The 23,147-nt window shown below is 46.5% G+C and overlaps 1 protein-coding gene across 1 annotated transcript in view; it reads left to right on the forward strand.

Moving 5' to 3' along the window:
- Window positions 1-1,192: 1,192 nt before the first annotated feature.
- SLC4A11 (solute carrier family 4 member 11) overlaps window positions 1,193-23,147 on the forward strand; it is a 92,373-nt gene continuing 70,418 nt past the window's right edge. Inside the window, exons 1-2 of the mRNA XM_058024903.1 lie at window positions 1,193-1,418; window positions 14,268-14,318. Coding sequence (XP_057880886.1) covers window positions 1,193-1,418; window positions 14,268-14,318 — 277 coding nt within the window. The remainder of the gene's footprint in view (window positions 1,419-14,267; window positions 14,319-23,147) is intronic.

Genomic DNA, 23,147 nt, shown 5'->3' on the forward strand with positions numbered 1-23,147 from the left:
GACTGAGGGCTTCACTCTACCTCTGCTGCTGAAGGAGGTTCTGAGCTCTGAGCTTGGGTAGGGAACCTGAGGAGATTTGGGTAGGGAACAAAGCCAGAGCACTGCCAGTCCTCTGAGATTTACTGAGAAAGTGCAAGAACACTAGGAGAAAAACATGAAAAGCAAGGCATTGGAGTGGGCTACACTTTATGCTGGTGTTGGGTGAGGACTTTCCTTCCCAACATGTTCTTTGGGGTTCCCCAGCTGATGGAAGTGGCAGAGGAAGGCTGGTGGGGCTGTGCCATAGTGGGATGGATGCCAGCAGTGCTGAATGGGGGCTGTGGTGGGGAAAACCAAGATTTGAAGCTGGTGGAGAGAAGATCTCAGCTGGTCAATGCTGAGAACTGAACAACCCTTGTCTCAAGGTGTTCAGGTGGGCAAACAGTGGAGGTGGAGTTGTTGCTGGGTGTTACCCACTGAGAGGGGCTCAGGAGTGGAAATCAGGAGGACAGAGCAACTTGGGAGGAGGATGAGGTGACCTTCCTCCCGTCCTGGTGCTGGGGCAGGTGCTGGCACTCTGCAGTGCCCCCCCGGGATGTGCCATCCCACGGGACGAGGCGTGAGGCACCAGGTTTATTCTCCTTTTCCTCTGCCATCTCCTTTTCCAGGAGTTAAACGCCTCTTCCCCCTGCTCCGAGCCTAATTGCGTCCCCAGGGCTTAACACGCGTGTGTTTGTTTTATTCAACGTGTTGGCTGTTCCCACCGGAACAGGCTGATTTTTCTACTTTTTTTTTTTTTTTTTAGGGATTGGGCTCTTTTTTTTTCCTTTTTTTTTTTTTTTTTTTGCTTATTGTGCACAACAAGCTCCTGCACAAGATATTCGTTGAGGGAGGAGGTTGGGAGGGGGGGGAGGAACTGTAGTAATGCCAATACTTCTTGAATATTATAAACCTGGCTTATCAGCCCGACGCAGAGCTGGAATTTGTCTCTTCCTGTGCTGCATCTCTGCTTTCTGAGAGGGGCGTTTAAATACAGCCTGGAGACGCTGCCTTGCCAGTGTGCTCTGCTGGGCTCTGACAGCAGCAGCGGGGCTGCTCCAGCCTCTTTGGGCTTTCTTTTATTACTCTTTTTTTTATTATTATTATTTTTGCACTAAATCCTTTGGGAAAAAAAAAAAAAAGGAACTTCTCTGGGAGAAGGCTCTGAGACTGCATGTCCCAACAGTACGCGCTGCAGGAGGCGAAGGGAGACGCGGTTTGCTTCGTACCTGGCTCTCCTCTCTTCTCTGTGCTGATGGAGCCGGCGTCCTTCTGCTACCCCAGGCTCACCTTCCTGCGCTCTCCCTATGGCCAGTTTGGGGCCAGTGCTGGCTCTTCCCAGGATTTGGCGCCGTGGCCGCAGCATTTGGTGCAGCAGAGGTGGAGCAGGCCGGTGGATGGTGCGTGCCCAGGGTTTGGAAGGGTTGGGACGGGGCAGCAGAGCAGCCCAGGTGGGGTTTGAGGTGGGTTTGGAGATGGGAGCAGCACAGGTGGGACTTTGGAAGGGTTGGGACAGGGCAGCAGAGCAGCCCAGGTGGGGTTTGAGGAGGGTTTGGAGATGGGAGCAGCACAGGTGGGACTTTGAGGATGAGTGGTGTGGTGGTGGTGATGCTGTCCTGGTCGCACAGTTTGGCATCTCCACCAAGGAGCAGCTCTGGGAGAGCTGATAAACAACCTCAGCGTGGAAAAAATTAAAAATAGAAACTGATCTGAGCCAGTCTTTTGTTTCATGAGCTTGTTCACTTGCTGAAATGGATCTGGCACTGCGTGAAACCTGAAATACCTGCTGGAGGCTCAGCGGGCTCAGTTCACCTCTGGGGTTGTGATGCTGTCAGGTATCCTGTGGACTGTTAGTGAAGGTATCAGGTGTGGGGATACAGGAAGGTTTGAAGATGTTCTGTGCAGGTTTGTCTCACTGTGAGGAGTTACCTTAAAAATTCCAGCTTGGTTCAAATCTTGCTTTAAGGTAATATGGGGAACTTGGTGAATCCTGCTGGTTTAGGAGCTGAGCTCTGTGAGTGCTGATCCTAAGGATGGGAGTCTCAACTTCCTATAAAACTTTTTTTGGGGAAGATATCTGGTGTTGTATTGCCCTGATTTCTCTTTAAAGGTGGAACAAGGAGTGGGACTGGAGACCTCCAGGGGTCTCTTCCACTTTCTGAACCACATTCTACCTCCTTAGCATCTTATTGCCAGTCTGTGATGTGCCTTACCTGGAAAAGCTCGTCAGGTGGCATGGCAAGGGAAAAAAAAAAAAAAAAATGGAGGAGACTGGCTGAGCAGTCTCAGCAGAGAAAAGGCGTGGGAGGTGTTTAAAAACACGCTTTGCCTGTGGTTCTGTGCAGAGGAAACCAGCCTGGGGCAGGGCCTGGGGATGGGGGCTTGTGGCTGCTAAAGGGATGCCCCTTCCCCAGCCGGGTGCTGCCTCCCCTTGCCGTGCTCTGGTAAATATCATCACTGGGAATTATTTTACTGAACTCACAGGGATTGTCAGAGTTGCTGTAGTAGGGGAGTGACCCAGCCTTGCCAGCATTTGGATAATTTGCTGTTTATTTCTGTTTTATTCTTTTAGGGTTCTGCCTTTTCTGGGTTGATGTTGCTTTGGGGAGGTTGGTTGTTGTTTGTTTGTTTGGCCAGCTTAGACCGTTCCTCTGGGGTTTAAGTCTCTGGGGGAGACTTGGTTTATTGTGCTGGAAATCTGGAATTGTAAGGAGAGTGAAGCAGTGTAGAACAGGCTGGAGCAGGAGGAGAGGATGTGGCATCTTCCCTCCAAAGCTTTTTAGGCACCTCACAGTCCAGTGCTGGGCACACAGGCTGGGATTTAAGTCCCCTCGGATGAGGTGAGGTCTTTCAGCTCTAATTTCTGCAACTTGCTGCTGGAGCACAGACTTGCTGCCCTGTTTCTCATTCCACTGCATGCATGCATTAACCCCTGCACTGCTACTGCCGTGCAGCTGAGCTGGATGAAGCAGCAGAGCCCGGCAGGCACGGCAGCTGTATCTTTAAGGAATTTGCTCTATCTCCCTCTCAGCAGCAGGTTTTTCCCCCCCCCTCCTCTTTTTTTTCATCCTCTGGCTTTCCCTGTACTTCTCTCTGTAAGGTACAGCATCTTCTCACTTCAGCTCTGGCTGGCACAGAGCTTTTTTTCTTTTTTAAGGAGGCACAGGAGCTTTCTCCATCCTGCATCCAGCAAAACTCTCTGGAGCGCTGCGTCGCTTTAACTACTCTATTTCTGCTCCTGGAGGCAAACAGCTCTGAGAGCTGGTGGGATCCGGGTGGCTGCCGGAGGACACATCCCAAATCCTTGTTTGGGGCAGTGGTGGCATGTGCAGAGGCGCTGCCCAGGTGTGGGTTTGGCAGAGCTGGGCTGGAGGTGTCCATCTGGGAGCTAATGGGTCGCGCTCTCACTCCACCCATCCGCCGCTCGCCAATTGGAAGTGAGGGACAAAGATGCTCTGGATGGATTCATGTTGGAGCCAGTGAAAAAGCAGGAGCCGGCTCTGCCTCGGCCACCTGAGCGAGTGGCCTTTGGGGACAAGTGCTGCTGGCTGGGGGGAGCAGCCCTGAGGGCAGCAGAGGCATCTGTGGCTCTTGGAGAAGTAGTGCAGGTAAGTTGTGGTCTTAAAACCCCTCCCAGGCTGAAGCGCTGCTGTTGCTGGGTGATGCATTTGGTCAGGAAATCTGAAAAAGCAGCTCTGCCAGCTCTTGAATTATTTAATTCACTAAAGTAAGGCAGTGCTTGATGTATTTTCTATGGGCTTTGCTGTGCTTGGTGATGATATCTATTGCCTGTGCTGGGTGTCTCTGTGTTTAAGGATGGAGAATGCCTTTTGAATTCCATTTAAATTAACCAGAGCGCTAGCTGTCGGGGTTTGAATTTAGTTTCAATGTATGCATGGGGAGATGAGCCCTGAAGAGAGCTTCTCTGTTCTGGTTTTTCTCTTAATTAATGGCAAAACATCCTCCCAGCCTGTCAGTGAGCTTTCCATGAGCTGTTTCACTTGGGGGAAGTGCAGTGCTGAGTGGAGACAAAATCATGTATGTGGTGTGTCTGAAATGCTCCCAAACATCATCCCTGGTGCTGTAGCTGTGGAAGCCTTGTAGAGGAACCATAAACAACATCCTAATGAATAACATTATCTCTCAGCTTGTCAGTCTGCAGTTATTTCATCACTGGACTGGGGCATTTTAATTTTGGATTGATGATGGACTGGGAAATGGGATCTGGTGCTGCTGCCTCTCTCCCCCACCTGTGTTGTTGTTGTTGTTGTCACTGCTGTTGTTTTATGGCTCCCAAACTGCTTGGGGTGATTGGTGTTGTCCTGCTGACGCTGGTGGGAACTGCAGACCCTGCTTCTGAGGCTGCAGAGTGCAGCTCTGTGGCCATTTGGGGATCCTTTTGGGCTGTTCTTGCTTTTTGTGGCAGAGGGAAATTTTTCTTTCTGAGTCTTGATGAGAAGCACAGCTGAAAATGTGTTGGGTGATCAGGTGGCTGGGTTCAGTGCTCTGCTTCTGTTTCCAGTACAGACCTTAGGTTTGGCCTTAACTTCTGGTTTTCTGTGGGTTAGATCTGTTCCATCCAGTGATTTTGGGGGATGGTGGTAGGGAGGGATGCAGGAACAACTTTGCTGTTAAAGCTTGGCTCAGCCACTGCTGCCTTTTCAGCAGCTGTTTTCATTCCTGGTGGTGATAAGATAGCAGGGGGAAAAAAACTTTCTAGAAATTCACTTTGTTCCAAAACATGACCCTGGTACCCTGGAGGAGGGAGGGATGTTCCAGAGTGAGACTGGTGGTGCTGCAGCATCTCTTCCACTTAACCCCCAAGAAAGGCTTATTCCCACCAGTTTACTCCTAATTTTTACAGTATTTAAACATTTAAACCCCTACGGGGAGCAGCTCCCACCCTCTGAACAGCCTCAAGTCAGTGAAATGTTGTCAGACTGTCTCTTAACCATTTCTGCATGGTTTACACAGTGCCACTGCAGATAAGTGGCAGGTGGTGGCCTCTGGAAGACCTGCCTGTACAAAGAAGGCATTTCAACAGAGAAAAAGATCTCAGGCATCTTATAAAAATCCATTTTCAACCCTAACCAAGGTTTGGGGCTGTTGCAGTATCTCTTTTTCTTTCGGATTAAGAGTGATGAGGCTTCTGATAGGGCCCTGCAAGGGAAAGAGCTGCCTGAGAAGCTGTCAGTAAGAGTTAATGCTTTCTAAATTATTTAAATGTTTCAGGAAAAGTCTAGTGAAGAGCCTCAACTGGCCTGATCTTGGGCCTTTGCCAGCTTGTGGCATCTCTGGAGGTGTTTTGCTGTCTCTCCTCTCCATGTAGTGCTTAAGCAAGAAATCCTTGTGAGAGTTAAATCGCTTTTTAGAGGGTCCAGCAAAACAAAACCTCCAAAACAAAAAAAAGTAAAAATAACCCAAGAAAACCCCAAAAAAACAAACTAAAAAGGGGAAGAATAGCCAGAATAGTCCAACAGCCAAATCTGTTGGGGTGCAACTTAACTGTAAAATTCCTCAAATGTTGTTGGTGCCTTGCTGCTGAAATTGTCCTGCTCACCTGTGAAATGCTGGCCAAGAAATCCCGTGGGTGAGGAGTGGATATCCTGCATGGCTTTGGATGTGCAGGGTGCCTTCCTCTTGCAGCTCACCTCTGGGAGGCAGCCTTGGATATTAATTGTTTGGGTGGGCTAAATTGTGATGAGTCAACCTAGAAAACGTGGTGCTCCTGCTAAATCCAAACAGCTTTTTTGTTTTTGGGGTGCTGGGAGCTGTCACTGCTGCACCCAGTGACTCTTTATTAGCTGGTTTTATTGCATGGGTGAGCTGCAGGAAGCTGAGGAGGGGAATTGTTCAATGCAGTGAGGAAAAGGCTCTGATTTGAAAACAGCCACGTCTGATCCCTGAGCCTGTGTGTGGGTGGGTGTTTGCCTGGCAGGGAGCAGGCAGGAGGATGCTTCCTGCTTTATCCTTTCAATATGATGCTTTATTTTTTTCCCAGCCAGCCACTGTGAAAATGAGTTCTGGGGTTTCATTTACCACAGTGCCCCGTGGCATAACTTAAACCCTCCCCACACCATTTCCATCCTCAGAGGAATATCCAGCTCCTTGCAAATAATCCATGGTTTGAACCTTGAGTGCCTGCTGAGCCTCAAAGGCATGGAGTTGTGTTTGCTGCCTGGGATGTCATCCCACTCTGGTGGAGGACACTGTTTAGATAAATCCATGGAGCAAAACTTTATATCCAAGTGACTCAGGATAGCCCTGGAAATGTCAGAGGACTGCTTTGTGTTCTCCAAAAATCACAGAAATGGGACATTTCCAAGGGGTGTGATGTTTAGTTTAGATAATCCAGACTTCTGAGTCCTACAAACAGGGATCTGGGGGAATGAAACCCTTCTGGGAAACAAAGAAATGGTGAAAATCCTTTGGGGGTACTTCTGGTAGGGGGATAGGGGAATAAGTAGCACCCCTGTGGCAGGAGGAGCATTCAGGTCCCTTTATTTTAAACATAAAGGGAGTTCTAAAGAATGATTTAACAGAAACATTCTCTCCTGTAAGGTTTTCTGGAGGATGTGTTTATGCATCAGGAGGGCAAAGCCTGTGTCCCTGCAGGTCTGGGTCTCTGGGCTGGAGCAATAATTTGCCTTCAGATTGGGGCTATTTAAAAACACCTTCCTCCTCAGTGTCTGCTCTAAGCAGCACTTCATCTTCCAAAAGTTTACTGGGGTGAAGAGCTTTGGAGTAGATTTAAATCTTTCTGGGGCATGGCTATTTCCTACACTGTTTTCAGGACCTCATGAGTTGATTTCTTGTAGATATTTGCATGCAGATGATGTTTTAATCAACCCATTTGAGTAAAAATCTGCAGTGAATATCCCTGTTTTGTTACCCAGTGATGCCAGTCACCCTTCTGTGTTAAATCTCCAGGTGTGCTGGGCTTTTTTTTTCCCTTCAGGGGCTGTCTTTTTCCTCCCAGCCTCATGAGGAGGATGAGGATGAGCTGAGGAAGGTGAGGGGCAGCAGATGCAGGCAGAGGGGAGCTGCCCTCTCCCTGTGGGGCACTGCCCACTCTTTGCTCTTCTCCTGGTGTTTTTGGGAGCTGTGTTGGGAGGATATTTTGCTGTCTGTGATGGGTGGAACCAGGGGGGAGCAGGATCCCAGCTGGGGCCTGTGGAGCTGGCCCTGTCCTTGCAGAGCCCTTCCCTGCAGCCCTGGCACTGAGCTGGGCAGGGATGGGGCTCTGCTGTGCCTTGGGCAGGGAGGATTGTCCCCCTCAGGCTCTGCTGGGGATGATGGATGTGTGGCTGCACTGCCAAAGGACAGCCAGGCTGCAAAGCTCTGCCTAAAAAGATTCCATTAGTTGATCTTGACTCAACCCTTCAAGAAAAAATTCCCTGGCACTCCCAGGGTGGATATTCCCCATCTGGTCACTTACAAAAGGTCTTTTTGTCTCTGATGTTTTCCTTTGCCTTTCTCCATGATTTTTAGGGAAGGGTCCGTGTTTGGGCAGCATCAGACACCATTTACCTTTCCACTTTCCTTTCCAAGCATCCCTCACTGATCTTACTTGAATTACAGTGATCAGTTTGGAAACCTGACTTCTGTGATTTTTTCCTTTTATTTTTTTGGTCACACCTCTCTAGGCATGGAGAAAAACAAGTGAAATCTCCAGCTCTTGTCCTCCTGTCTGTCTGTCAGTTGTGATTGCCCAGCCCAGCAGCACAGGGGCATATTCCAATTTCTGTGCCAGCAGGAGCTGTGCTCTCACCAGCCTTTTCCAGCTGAATTAGGTGGAGCTGTGGGAAGGAATCAGCTGCTGAAGGTGTAGATAGAAATGAGAAGTGGCAACTCCAGCCAGAATAGCTTTTTGCTTGCTGCTGCCCATTAATTCTTGCTGACTTGGGTGGTTTTAAATGATTTGCAGGGAATGCCTCCACCAAGAGCCTGTGCTGCATGGTTCTTCTTGAAAATTCCCAGAATCTCTTGTCTTAAGAGCACAAGAGAGATTGTGTTGGAGAAAAACTCTAATACTGACATATTTGGAGCTGTTCATCTCGTCTGTGATCAGATTTGCTGCCTGACAAGCTCCTGTCCTGCTCTGTTGTGATGCATTTGTGTTATCAAAGGAGCTGGAGGCTTCCTCATCCTCCTCCTGTTGAGCTCTTGCTGCACACTGAGATTTTTAAACTCCATTTCAGTCAATGCTCCACATAATTAAAAAATTCCTTCTCTCCTACAGGTTTTCCCTGAGGTGTTATTTCCTCTGTGTGTGATTTTTCTCTGAAGTTTGGCTTGCTGCTGACTTTGGGTGGAGAAGGGGAGCAGCACCATTTGGTTATTGGGTATTTAAAGCACATAAATTGTGACTCTCTCCTTGCTCCAAATTGTGGTGCTAAGGAACCTGAATGCAGCTTCCAGATCTCTTGTGCAGGACTCCTTTGTCCTGGGGTGTTAATTCATGTTGGGGTGGAAAGAGCAAAGAATAAGAATTTATTGAGAGTTTAATATTGAACAGCAGGACTGGGGAGCTTTGGATGGGGGAAGCTGCATCATCTTCCAGCTTGAAGCCTTGGATGAGACCATGAATTTGTCCAAGCTGGAATTATCCCTGGATGTGTTTGAGGGGGTGCAACTTAACTGTAAAATTCCTCATTTTGCATTCAGTGAACTCCTGGAGTCAGCTGGAAGTGGCCAGAACCTTGCTGCAAAGCTAAAGTCCTGCATGTCTTCTGGGAAATGGATTTCTTTCCACTTACCCATCCCATTTCTGCCCAGGTATCTGACTGGACAGTTCTGCATGATGCAATAATTGCTAATTCTTCCTGGGAGGAAATGGACAAAGTCTCAAGGCTTTTTCAGCACAAATGAGTGATTTTTGTGGTGACTTCTCACTCATAGTCTGTCGTGTTTTGCTTTATCAGCTTTGAGGCAGGACATTGCACGTGCTGATGAGTCTGAGAAATGTCCTCAGAGCTCCAGCAAAAATGATGAAAATTGAGGTTCTTGAAGAAACTGTGGCTGCCCCATCCCTGGAAGTGTCCAAGGCCAGGTTGGATGGGGTTGGGGGAACCTGGTCTGGTGGAAGTTGTTGGAATATGGGGCTGGAGCTGGATGGTCTTTAAGGACCCTTCTGGCCCAAACCATTCTGTGAAACTGGGGTATTGGAGCACACCCTGAGTAAAGGACAATGAAGCTACATGATGTTTTCTGATCAGAACTTTTGGGCTAATTAAATTTTCCAGATGTACAAGTTGGTCATGTTTACAGACAGCCCAAGAGCTGCCAATAGTAAAGGACCTGTAAATAAAAAAGTTCTTCCCTAGTACCTCTTTCAAACTGGTGTTGTCTCAATACAAACTCCAATTAACTATCAAGGCACTAGAATTTTTAGAGATTTAAGCCAAAAAAAGCCATAAATGCCACAGGCTGTGGCACTACTTGTAGAAAGCTTTTGCAGAGCTGTGTTTCACTTCAATATAAGGCTTGTGCTGCAGAGGGCTGTTTATTTGGAAGATGCCAGCACCAGAACATTGTAATTGAGTTACCCAAGTATCCCGAGAATGTGTTTTTATTCATAATCCTCCAGTATTGCAAGGCTCAAGGGAACTTATTGCTAACTTTAAAACAAGAGAGTCAAAATGGGTTTATTAGTTGGAGATGCAGTGTGCACAGGAATTTAATAATGGAGGATGGCATGGCAAGGGTTTGTTGTTAAATGTAAAAATGATAAGAATGTAAGAAATCAGGAAATATACCCACTTCTTGTCTGGTGCTTCCCATGGCAGATCAGCTGTTCCATCCCAGCACCTTAAACAACAACAGCAACCCTGACTCTGCTGCCAGTTAAAAATAAATGTCATATCCAGGTCTGGTGGAAGGTGTCCCTGCCCATGGCAGAGTCTTGGATGGTCTTTTAACTCCCAGCTCAGATAATTCTGTGATTCTCTCATATTCCTCTGCCTTGGTGGCTCTTGGGGTCGCTGCTGTTGCCTCAGCTCAAAGGGTAATGGCTTAGCCATGAAATCTTCAGCTGCATCCTTGAGTCTGGAAAAAGCAGCTTTGTTTTCTCTTTTGCAGCACTTCAGCTCTTCACGTCTGAATGCAGTGCTCAGAAAGCTCAGAAATTTTCATTTTGAGGAAGGAAAGAAGTGGTAACACTGTGTGCCTCTCCAATTTAGTCTCATCTAACAAGCATCCCTGCAGGGAATAAGGTTGGGGTGGCAGAGGGAAGTTATTTTCTGGAGTAAATTAATGTTTAGAAAAGAAGAGCATGGCTTAAATTGTCAAAAGAGAGCTGCACCATGTGCTTTTGGGCAGACAGTGGAAGGTGGCACCTTGTTCTGCCTTTGGATAGAGAGAACAGTTGGAGAGTCTGGTTGTCCTTGGAGGTGATGGGTGAGAAGGAGTCTGAAGAGAGGCAGGACCTCTCTGAGACCACTCAGAGGCACAGGAATGAGTTGTTGTGCTCCATCTCTGCTCCTTGGGGTAGTGCTTTCCAGCTTTGTCTCTAGAAGCATTTGTCTTGCTGAAATTTCTTTGCTTGGATTTTTTTTTCTTTAATTGTTGGAGCCTTTGAAAGAAAACCTGAGTGGAAGAAACAGGAGGCATGGGATTGGTGGATCTGAGGGTGTGCAGAGGGGAAACCCCTGCACTTTACAGGCTGGAGGAAAATTTATCCTTCATGGAAACACTTCTGCAACTTCAGGCAAATGCTGGAGCATTACCATGTTGATACCTAATGAATTTGGAGACTTGTACTCCTGCCCAGGCTTCCCTAAGCCCAGCAATTGCATCGATCACTGCGGTGTTTCATAACTGGCCCTTGCTTGAACTCTTTTTAATTTCAGGAGTGGAGGTGAGGTGGGGAGAGGAAATACAAGGTTGGTGTGTGTGTCAGGCAGTGACTGCTGGAGCAGAGCAGGCTCAGCCTTGCTGTCAGCTCTGCACAGCCCAAACCCAGCGCAGCAAAACGCGGCCGAGGAGCCGAGACCTTGGATGTGAAATCCTGTAAGCGCCAGGAGAGGGGAGCAGGTGGAGCTGCTGATGTGTTTGTCTTTCTGGCTGCTCCTCAGCCTGCACTTCAGCAGGAGCCAGCTGGCCTTGTCCTTAGGTAGCATCCCTCAGCATAAGGAATGCTGATGGGGGAATAAGGGGAGAAAGGGACTGGCGTGTAAGGAGATTAATTGGGCTGTCCCTGAGATCTGTCTGGTTTGTTCTGCTCAGTTCAGAACTTGGGGTTGTTCAAACTGGAAAAGAGGTGTCCTGTATTAGAGGACACATTTTAAGACGTTTCCTCCTAATTTATCCAAAGCTGGGACAGAAGATTCTAGGGTAAACTTACTGTGACATTTTACTGCTTAAAGAGGGCCTTTAGGAAAGGTGGGGATAGACTTTTTAGAAAAGCTTCTTGGGATAAGACAAGGCGTGATGGTTATAAATGAAAAGAGGTTTGGTTTAGATTAGGCATAAAGAATAAATTTTTTGCAGGTTGCCCAGAGATTTGGTGGATGCCCCATCCCAGGAAATGTTCAAGATCAGGTGTGCTGAGCAGCCTGATCTAGTTACAGATATCCCTTCCCATGGCAGGGAAGGTGGAATAAGCCTTTAGAAATCCCTTCCAACCCAAACTTTTGTATGAAAAAGTCAGGTGAATGTTGAATTCTGTAGTGCATCAGAGGTACAGATGCTGTAGCCCCCAATTTACCTTTCCCACCTCCACTTGTGCTAATCCCTGACCTTTCAGCTGCTCCCGTGGCTCCCTGCCTGTGTCTGGGCTTGTATAAACACCCATCACCTTTTACCTCCTGGGCACGCCAGGCACAGGTTCCTGATGTTAATGTGCCCCTTCCGTGGGGGATGGAAGAGCTTTTCCAAAGGCGCCAACAAGGCTGTTTGGAAGTCTGAATTGGGTTGGTGCTGTGGGACAGCATTATGTTGGGAGAAGACAAATTAGCAGGGCTGGGTTTTTGCCAGGACATAGTAGGGTGAACGCCTGACTTTTTATCTTTTTTTTTTTTTTTTCTTTCCCCAAACGTGCCATTGCATCTTTAATTACAAGGTTAAGACCTCTGTTTTATGACTCATCTGAAAAAAACAGCACCTCCACCATAATTACCTGAGCATGTTGCCGGGGGGACTGTGGTTCATTAGTGACTCAGAGGAACCAGTGGCACCTAATGAAATGGCACTGCCTGCTGTAACACCCCAGCCTTGCCCTTTTCATGCCTGCTCCAAGCAGGGACCAAACCAGTCTCCCATAAAGGTGTGATGCCAATCTTTGGGATGCTGCAGCTGGAAGGAATTTCTGAGGAAGAAACCAACCGATTCCTGATCATTAGACAGCATCAACCCACAGAAATTGCTGTGTTCAGTTAAAGGAAAAGCAGAGGGTCTCATTTTGCCCAGTGAAGGATGAACATGTTGCTTCAGGCTCCCTCAGAAGCCATAAGAGGAGTGAGAAATGGATAAACCATCCTGCTGGGAATGTGGGTTCCTTGGGTAATCCGCCCGCCGCCGAGGCGTATTTTGTTTGTTTCCCTGAAATACGTAAATGCAATCATTGCACAATAAAAGAGTCTTTAAAAACTTTCCTTTGATCATTAACATGCTAATCAGTCTGGATGGATCTTCTCCTTCCCTTCCAGGTGGAGGGAAACAATTGACTCGTGTAATGGGTGCCCCTTGGCCACAGTTCGGTGCCGTTTGTTCCTCCAGCCCATTGTTCTGGGATGAACTTTGGAACATTGTGTTTCTCCTTTGGACCAGACACTGGAATTGCCCTCTGGTTTATGTGCTGGCTCTTTTATTTATTTTTTTTTTCCCATGGCCATCAGGGTATCCCTTCAGGAACCTGTGGGCGCTGGAAGGTCTGAGTGGTGACAAGTGACAGGGCTGGGAGGTGCTGCCGTCAGTGACAAGTGGCTTTACATCCGTCATGTGCACAAGGGCTCCCGGGGGACCAGCAGCAATTGTGAGCCCTGAAAACGTGGCACACTGTACAAGGGAATAAAGAGCCTGCAACCTGGGAGCCAGAAGTGATGGGGCAGAGAAAGGGTCTTTGGGAAACAGTGTCATACCTCAAAGGAAGAGCAGGAAGCCTAATCTGTAGAACAATAAGGCAGGCAAAACCTCTTTCCTTGTTGGCCCAAATTCATCGCAGGCTTGCGTAGGTAATGTTTGATTAGCCTGATGAGCTGGGGAGAGACACAGCAAACCTATTCCTCTTTCTGATTGCATTTTGGCTGGGAAGAAATGTGTGAAGAGGCAGCATCGAGTCCCACGTTTCCAAGGGGCTGCTTGGGTGATTCTTGCTCAGGGCTTGAAATCAAGGGCTCTGTTATTGATGTAAAATGAGCCATGCACCTGTCCAGGGGCGCTGCTGCCCACACAGGCTGAGCTGTCACATTTTGTCAGCCTTCAGAGCAGCCAGGCTGGGTTTGGGCAGCAGGCTTTGGTCACACCTGAGAGCAGGTGCTGCTGTGCTCTGTTATCACACCAATAGATGTTCAGTGGCTGCTCTGCCAGCAGTGAATTGCAGAACTGACTCAGTAGCAAAACTCCTGTTCCTAATAAATGCTGGGGATCCATCCCTGCTGCTGCTGTGTTGGTGGATTTGCTCTTGCTCAGCATCATTTCCCATTTGTGGCTTCCTCACCAGACCCTGTTGGTGCAGATGGTGTTGCCTGCAGGACCTCAGCTCAGGAAGTGGGCCAAGGAAGGCTGGAGGGTTCTGGGGCTTATCTTCAAGTGCCAAGCACTGTTTGGGGGATATCCTAATGATTAGGAGCAGCAGGATGGAAAGTGAATTCCCATTTTCATAAAATTGAGTTGTTTTTTGTAAATTAAACTGGTTATTTTGTCTGAGCACAAGGTACTCACACACAAGGTACCTGGGCTTCATTGTGGCTAGTATTTTTATAAAAACATTTCAGATGTTTAGTTTGTGTTTTTGCTGACGTACTTGTTCAGGTTTGGTAAATCCCTGAGATGATCAGAGTCATCCTGATCTTTAGCCTTGCTCTTTTGTGGTCCCAGCCCAGGATGTCTGTCACTTTTTTCCAAGTACTGCCTGTGGCTGTAAAGGAAATTTCTGGTAAATACTATAATATCAATAAGCAAAAAGTTACATTTACCGCACTCAGGAAAATCTGATGCCTGCAGTATTTTGTCATTGGCTTTGTGCTGTAAAGTGAAGACATTCAGCATCTTGATGATTCTCATGTTTCACTTTTTTCTGTCTTCTCCAGAGTCTCCACCAGCAGCGATGTCAAGGAATGGATACTTCTTTGAAGAGAGTGGCAAGTATTATTTGACTTTTTTGCACACACACCTTATTGGAGGGAGAGCTGCGCTGCAGGGGTAGCTGCAAACCTGCCATGGGTGATAGAGAATCCATTCAGCTGAAGTGTGATGTGAAAACAGTCTGGTGTGGTGCTTGTGTAATCCAGTACTGGGAGCAGGCTCCGTGTTTTTAAATCCTGTAGATGTTTGAGATAAGCAGTAAATAATCAACTCCACATTGTCATCGGTGACTGTTCTGGGTGGCTCCTTGTTTTTCAAGTTCTTTTGTGATGTTTTCCTGTCATACAGCCTGGCAGGTGTATCTGCTTGTCTTTTTCTGGAGTGGGGATCATGCGTGGGTGTTGGATCCCTTTGGAGACATCCTGCCAATGAGCATCAAGGCAAAACTTGGATGGCTCTGGCAGACACATCTTTAACTGCAAGGAAATTTTTTTTATTTTCTTTGAAGCAAGATGAAATGGTGGCATTTGAAAACTTGGATCATCTGCCTCAACTTGGATCATCTGCCTCAAAGATGACTGAGATCTTGGAGGTATTGAAGTCCCATCTTCTCTGCTGATTTTGGAGAAGTAGAATGATGGAATAATTTTGGTTGGAAAAGACCTTAAAGATAATCTTGTTCCAACCTCCTGCTCCGTGTTTTCCCCCAAAACAGCATGTATTTAGTTTATTAGCGAGAGATCTTCTGGAGAGTTCCAGCCTCCTCAGGAAGTAGTCCCTGAGGGCTTGGGGCTTCCTGCCCTTGAAAGTGCTGGAAATACTCAGGACTTCCAAATGGTGAGAAAAAAGACTAAAATTCTCTGGTTATTTAGGCCCTTAGATGCTTGTAGCTGTCACAAGGCTCATCTTTCTTGTTCCAGGGTGGGCCAAGCCTTAGGTTGACATCTGGAAGGGGAAGTTGAATGTCTGCCAGATGTCAGCTGATCCAGCACTACTGGTGACGGCACTTCCTTTGGCACTGGCTCTCCCTTTCTCATACAAAGAACAAATTTTGGGGAGTCAAAGGACGAAACTGGAAGCCAGTCCTCTCATCTCTAGCCAGAGGTGTTCTCTGGAGGCTGGGTTGAGTTGCAGAAGGGCAGAAAATCATGCTTGAACTCAGGGAGGTTTTCTGAGGGCACGTGGGGCGTGAGGTTGGGGTAGCCCTGCTCCTTCCCTTCTTCCCACCTCACTTGTGGGCTCTTGGGATGTGGTTGGTGCTTTCCTGAGGACTGGGAATGTGAGAGGGTGTCCTAGGTTGGGACCTGGGGAGGTGACTGAGCCCCCAGCATCTGCCTGAGAGCAGTGAAAGGGTTTGGGGGGATACACTGCTGATTTTGGCAGTACAAGCCCCTACTTCTTCCCCAAACCCTTCTGCCAGAGCCCAGCTGTCTGTCCTGACATCTTAGGTGCCTCTACATGTCCCCTTCCAGGACTCAGCCTTGCCTTCTTCAAACTATCCCCACAAACAACAAAAAACCCCAAAAGCAGATCTCTGAATGTTTTTTTTCTTCTTGTGGCATCTTCTGAGAGCGGCTTCTTCTTTTGTCGACTTGGTGCCATGGCAATGGGCATTTCTAGCCTGGATTTGTGGTATTACTCATCTTCCTCCTTTGTCTTAAGGAGACAGCACCTTGGAGCTGCCTCTGAGGGCTTCGAGGAGCTCTGTGGTGCTTTCCTGTTGTGCTTGTGTGGTTTGGGGAAGGAGGGGAGGTTCCTCCTCGGCCCTTGTTGTGTTGTGATTGGAAATACACTGGATTTCTTGGTTATTTCACTCTCAGAGCCGCTGTCACTCTTACTCCTCATTACAAAGTGACCTTTTGGAAGAGTTCAGCTGCTGTGGAGTGATGAGTCACCTTCTGCTGCTTGATTGCGCCGAGGCCTTGGGGTGGATGGACAACACATCCCAGAGTGTGTGCTGGTGTGAGCGCTCCCACCCCGCTGTGCTGCTTTGGTGATCTCTCTGCAGGAGCTCTGTGCCCTCAGATTCTCAAAGTCTTCACCCCAAAACGTCATCAGGGCTGCAGGAAACCACAGATAAAGATGTTACCTTTTCACAGGGTTTCAAAACAGCTTGTTTTGAAATGGAGCTATGAAATCACCGAGCTTGTGGGGATCTGCCAGGCAGGAGATGTTCTTGCCCCACCTCTGAAGCAATAAAAATCCCCAGTCCCCCTAGAAAGAAAAAAAAAAGAAACCTCTTAAATTCTGTTTTTTGGACATTTTCCTCCCTTTTCTCAGCAGGGCAACATCTTTTGATATTCTTGCTCTGTGTAGAGTGGAGCTTTTTTCCTTATCTCCTCCTGGGATCTTGCATATACATATGGTTTTCTGTATTCTTAGTAATTAGGATGTTTTTGTTTCTGAGCATATCTGAGGCTCTCTTCGGAGCCTGTGTCTGTCTTTTGCCAACTAACTTTTCTTTACCCTTCTTGTGTTCTCAGCAATGTTAAAATTTAAAAGTTGAAAACTCATTTTCAGTTGAAAGGACCGTAGTGAGCATGATCTTGGCTTCAGCACTGAAGCACAGCTTTGGAAGAACGTCCTGGATGTTTACATCCATAAAAACTTCAAGTTTTTAGTAATTTGCAGCTCTGGTAATTACTGAGGAGCTGGGGAAAGCCCTGAAAGGATTTTCTAGTGAATTAATATGTGATTATTTGGGAAATTCAGAGGTTGTTATGTTCCCAGCCATCTCCCAACCTAACTAGCTAAAAGTCTGGAAAGTTCATCAAGGAAATCAGCTTTGAGTTCAAGTTTTCCCTTATTTCTGGAAGAACTTGAAAGCCACTTTTGTGGCTTTTAGTGCCTTGCATGAGGTAAATACTTACAAAAGGTAAATACTTACAAAAGGTAAATACTTACAATGTAGCCGGGAAAAAAATCTGGTGAGGAGTTTGTTCTGTACAGGCAAAATTAAGAGGAAAAAAAGGAAATAAATTTGTGCCTACCCAGGGTGGTGGCAGCAGACTTGATAACATCTGATGGCCATGGTCTGTTTTCAGCCCATGTGTGCTGTCAGTTTTAACAGTTGTCCTGTGCCATCTTGCTGATGAAAATCCATATTTTTTTTCTTTTTTTTTTTGATATCTGGAAGAAGCCTCTTGCACAAACAAACCTGGCAAGGCCTAGTGGTAATTGGTGTCCCCCTCCTTGTGTGTTAAAGCCACTTAAATCTTCTGTAAGGTTGTTTTGACAAATGAGTTTTCTTTCTGGTGAGTGTAAGTGAGTAATGAGATGATTGTGGAGCCCCAATCCAAACCTGGGGATAATTGGAGTCCTGATAAAATGCAGCTCAGCAATCAGGGCTCAGAATTAACTCATCAAGCCCCTCATTGTCTCTTGTGAGCATCCTGCACCCTCCTTGTGGAAGTGGAGCTCTAAAAGCACTGGAATTATCTGCAAGTGATTAAATTCTCCCCAAATTATGATGAGGTTTTTAACTGAGCCAAAAACTTTCCCTGATAAGACACAAACCCAGAAGTTTTCTGGTTCTTCTTGTAAAATCTGAGGGAAGGAATCCCAGTGCAGTGCTGGGGATATCTGAATTGTTGCATTGTTTTAAAGCTGGCTCAACAGATCCTGCAGCATAAATTTTTTTTTTTCTGGTCTTCCAGAGCAAATCCCTCACTGCTTGGTCTCCTCTGACTTATTAATTGGTTTTGCTGGCACAATAAATCACAGTTGTGTTGAAGGGCCCCAAGGCCCCAGTCTGGCTTGGGATGTTTGGATATATTTTATCTGCTTGTTTTTGTTTTTCAGTTTGCAGTTCAGCTTGGTATGTGTTCTGGGGGAGTTTTCTTTCTTTTTTCTTCTTTTTTTTTATTTTTTAAAATATATTTGACTTTATCTATCTTGGAATTGTTTGCTTAAGTAGGAGATTAATTTAAATGTTTTTTTGAAACAAATCCTTTCACAATGGGTTTTTTCCCATGAGATGCCCGGTTTGCCAGCAGGAGATGAACTGCTGCTACCTGTGGGAGAGCACCAGGAGATGGCTCACAGGTCTCTTGTACATTTTTATGTCTGGAATCATCAGGAGAAAAACCTTTAATAAAATACCAAAAGGAACAGGAACACCCCTGATTTCTGAGGGTTCTGCTGCAGCACTGAAACTCCACATGCTCCTGTGTTCTGTAAAAACAAAACAAAAACCCCCACAACACTCACTGAATTACTTGGATTATTCACAACATTTCCTAGAAATCTGGCTGCAAAATACAATACTGGAATTAATTCAAAAGTGCCTGGGTGTTGTTTGTTTTGTTTTGTTTTTTTTTGTTTTGTTTTGGAGGGTTTTTTTTTTTTTTTGTAGCAGCAACAGATCAGTTCTTGGAGCTCTGTTATGAATTATCACTGAAGTGGCAGGGGAAGCTTGATGTTTTCATCTGGCTCTTCATGACAAAAGGCTGGAGTGGGGTTGGGAAGATGCAGCTGAGGTTGTGGTCAGCCAGTGGTGCAGGGATGTGGGAGAGCTCTGCTCTTGCTGACTCACCTGCTCTGCACTTTCTACCTCTGCTTTGGATTTTTTTTTTTTTTTTTGCTTTTCCAAGAGGAGGTTGTGGTTTAATCTGTGCTCTTGAGCTTAGGTAATGGATTGACATCATCCTAGCAGGTGGTCATTGCTGTAGAAAATCTGTATTTTATAGAGAGCCAAAAAGCTTCACCCAACACTGTTAAGGTACCTGTGGAAGGTCTGGCATTGGAGGACACTTCATGTAAATCCTATTTACATGATCTGAAGATCTGCCTGTGCCAACCCAAAGTATTTGGTTTAAATCTAAAGTGATTTATTGAGTTGAGACCCTAAAGATCATCTCTTCCACCCTTCCCATAGGCAGAGTTACCTTCCACTTGACCAGGGTGCTCCAGGCTCTGTCCAGACACTTGCAGGGATGAGGCAACCACAACTTCTCTGTGAATCTTAATAAAAGAGTTTTTCTAACCAAGGTATTCAGGATAAGCTCTGGGTCCTCCTGGCTGATGAATTTTCTGCAGCAAACCCTCAGCAGTCCAGCCATGAGGTCTGGGGACACCCCCAGCCCCCCCCAGTTGGTCCCTGTGGCTGCCAGGGGTAAATAAATCTCCTGTGAGCCTTGCCAGGGACTCTCTCAGCTGTGAACCAGAGAAAAAGCTTAAAATCCTAGCAGGCATCCAGATTTATTTAATCATTGTGCCTCACAGTTTTAGCAGGGTGGGAGACAGCTTTGGGTGCTGCTGGCTGGCTGCAGCCTTGCAGTTGTTCTTGTCTGTGAAATGCAATAATTTGTTAGGAAAGAAGAGGATTTTTATGACTTTTGTCATGCAAAACAAAGCCCGAACTTTGCAGTTCAACCTCAGCAGGGATGTGTAAAATTTAGGTGTGTATTTGCCTAAAAAAATGTGGTTATAGCAATGTAATTGCTCTCATTTTGTCTGGAAAAAAAGAGAATTATTTTCTTAAGTGGGTGATTTTGCTGGAATCAGGCTGTGAGGTGTGCCCACAAACTTGCTGTGGTTCATGTGGAAGTAGGGTGATGTTTAAACCTTTTTTTTTCTGGAATGTTCTGGAGATTGGAAAACTGATAACACTTGCACAAAGTTCTTCCAGATCTCTCCAGAATCCTCCAGCTGCTCTCTCCCTGCCTGAGTTACCTGACTGGAAGGTTACCTAACCTATGGAGGCACCAGGAATCTGTGTTTTCTGTGCAGAGTGGAAAGGTCACTGTGGAGGTGGATGCTCCATTATTAATTGAGTTTTCCTTTTGCACCCAAAGTTTGGGATTTGGGTGTTTTCCAAATGGTGCAGTGAATTGGAGCCTGCAGGGAGTGAAACAAACCCTCTGAGAGCTCAGGTTAATTAAAACTTCATTCCTTTCTTGAAAATCAGTGTCTGTTCCTGGCTAGAGCAAGTTAAAAACCCACGAGGAGAAAAATTAGGTGAAGATGACTTTTTTAAACTCAATACCAGCATTACCAAGTGAGTTTTTAGGCTTAAATCTCTCTTGAGTTCCTTAATACTCTGTTACAACCAGGAACTGGGATGCTCAAAGGAACCAGGCTGGATTTAGGGTAATGCCCATGTCCCATCTGATGCTCCTTTACCTTTAAAAACTATTGAATGTACATTATTATCATTGATTCCTTTGACCCTCTGTACTTGACCTGTAATTCCTCTGAGAAAATGGATGCAAAAATGGTTTTCAGGCTCTTCCAAAACAATTTGCTGCCTTCTGTGCCTAAAAACTCCCTTGAGGAATCTGAAATTGCTTTTAAGGTGACAAGCTGATAGCGTTGGATTGCCAATCAGAGCTCAAAAAGCCTCTTTTAAAGTAGTTTGAGGTTCCTGGCTTTCTGAGGAGAGTTTTTTGGAGGGTTGAAGAGGAGGAGATGCAATACCATGATTCTGGAAGCCTGGGCTTGGATTTGACCGAGGGAATAAGCACTGCTGTAGATGAGAACAGTTTTCCAGGCTTGGTGAAAAGATTGCCTTGGAAATTGAGGGTAAAAATCAGTTGCTTCCAGAAAACTGCTCTGAGTTAGTGGCTTGTGCCTGCAGATGTTGGTTAGAGCTCCACAAGTGGCTTTGTCACCTGAGAGGTTGTGCAGGCGTTGTGGCTGGAATAATTCCCATCACCTGGGGTGTGAGAGGATGTTTTTAGTAATAAAGCTGCTTTTTCTCCCAGGAAATTGAGCTTGATTAAGGTTTTTGGCTTTCCTGGAGAAGCCTGCAGCCCTTGGGCTGGGAGTGCTGCTCCCACTTCAGCTTTTCCAGGGAATTTATCTGACGTGGCTGAGGCTGAGCTTCCTGCTCAGCTGATTTTATTGGCCCAGGTGCAGCTGCCAGGTGCCACCAGAGCAGCAGTGGGACACTCAGTGCCACCTCTGATGGCAGCAGCTGCAGTCACTGCTGCTCCCTACAGAGCCCTGAGCACTAAAACTCAGCTCCAAAGCAAAATAGCTGCAGGGCAGGCACCTTGTCAGAGCTGTGAGAGGGCTGAGAGCAGCAGGAGCTGGGAGATGGAGCTGAGAATGTGAGGAGAGTAAGGAGAGAAGGCTGGGAATGGAATCATGGAATCCTGGAATGGTTTGGGTTGGAAGGAACCTTAAAGATCATCCATCACCCTCTTGCCGTGGGCAGGAGCAGCTTCCATCAGACCAGGTTGCTCCAAGCCCCATCCAGCCTGATCTTGGGTGGATGTTGGGATATCAGAACACAGCAGGTCTGGGATTAACTACAGGGGAAGGGCTGATGTTTTGCAGGGAAATCACCAGAGAAATCCTAATTATTCTTCTTTTTTTCTTCCCAGCACCTGCATAAAATTGAGTTTATTTTCTACTTATTCTGGTTTATTTTCCTGTTGCATAGTATGGGCTGAGGGAAGCCCTTAAGGCAAAGGAAGATTTAAGGTGAAAGCATCTGCTGCTTCTGAGGGTGAGGAGGGGGTTTTGTTCCTGCAGCACTGAAGGATGCTGCTTGTTCTCCTTGGTCTCATGCACTTCCCATGTTTTTCCATTTCTTTGCCATGAGATGAGTCCTGCAGGGTGGTCTGAGGGGGATTATCCTGACCACAGTGTGTTCTTCATGGTGCAGGAGGGCTGCACAGGTCTGGGACAGATTTAACTGTGTCCCTCCTCAGCCAAACCTCTTTTCTCTCTTTCTTTTCTCTCTTTCTTTTCTCTCCTTCTTTTCTCTCTTTCCTATCTCTCTCTTTTCTCTCTCTCTTTTATCTTTTTTCTCTCTCTTTTATCTCTCTTTTCTCTTTTCTTTTCTTTTCTCTTTTCTTTTCTCTTTTCTTTTCTTTTCTTTTCTTTTCTTTTCTTTTCTTTTCTTTTCTTTTCTTTTCTTTTCTTTTCTTTTCTTTTCTTTTCTTTTCTTTTCTTTTCTTTTCTTTTCTTTTCTTTTCTTTTCTTTTCTTTTCTTTTCTTTTCTTTTCTTTTCTTTTCTTTTCTTTTCTTTTCTTTTCTTTTCTTTTCTTTTCTTTTCTTTTCTTTTCTTTTCTTTTCTTTTCTTTTCTTTTCTTTTCTTTTCTTTTCTCTCCCTTTCTCTCTCCTTTCTCTCTCCTTTCTCTCTCCTTTCTCTCCTCTTTCCAACCATATTTTGGGCTGGAGTGACACTTTCTGTGCTCAGGGCTCTGACTGGCCCTGTCAACACAGCTTGTGGCTCTTCAGCAAACACTGCCTTGATCTGAAGGTGCCAACTTGCAGTGATAAAGATGGGGGGAGCATCAATTTGAAGGTCTTAAACTCTCCCCCAGGAAATCTGATGCCAATGAAAAGGTGTTTAACTCTGCCCTCTGTCTCTGAAGCAACTGCTCCTGACAGAACCTGTGAAGTGTTCCTGGGACATCCATATGGAAACTTAGTTGGCATTTGCACAAATTCTGCAACAGCCACATCAGATCCTGCTCTGAACTTCTGCAAAACACCCATCAGACTTCCAGAGGAGCTGAACAGCTTCTGCTGTCGCTTGTGGCATCTGCTGCCCTTCAAGCAGCGGGGGTGGCACTCAGTGAGCATCAGGGAATGAGGGGGAAGCAGCTGCCAGGGCTGGAGGCAGGGCTGCAGCTCACGGGGAAGGTGCATCTGCCACCACAGAGCCTGTGTCACCTCGAGGTCACCCTGCATTTGACAGGCGTGAATTGCTCGTGGTTTCAAGCTCCTGGCAGATGAAATGGGCTGAAGGATTCCAAACAGGAGTGATCTGAGCCTGGAGGTGCTTCAGTGACAGAGCAGACACCTGTCTGGGAGTGCAGTTCCTGTCCAGCCCAGGTTGGGGATTATTTGCAGGCCGAGTGTTTTGTCCCTGCCTTGCCCAAGGGACACGAGGCTCGGCTGCCTTTTGTTCTGCTCTTTCCTCCCCTAAA

This window comes from Melospiza georgiana, chromosome 5 (genome assembly GCF_028018845.1).
Source record: "Melospiza georgiana isolate bMelGeo1 chromosome 5, bMelGeo1.pri, whole genome shotgun sequence".
Lineage (NCBI taxonomy): Eukaryota > Metazoa > Chordata > Aves > Passeriformes > Passerellidae > Melospiza > Melospiza georgiana.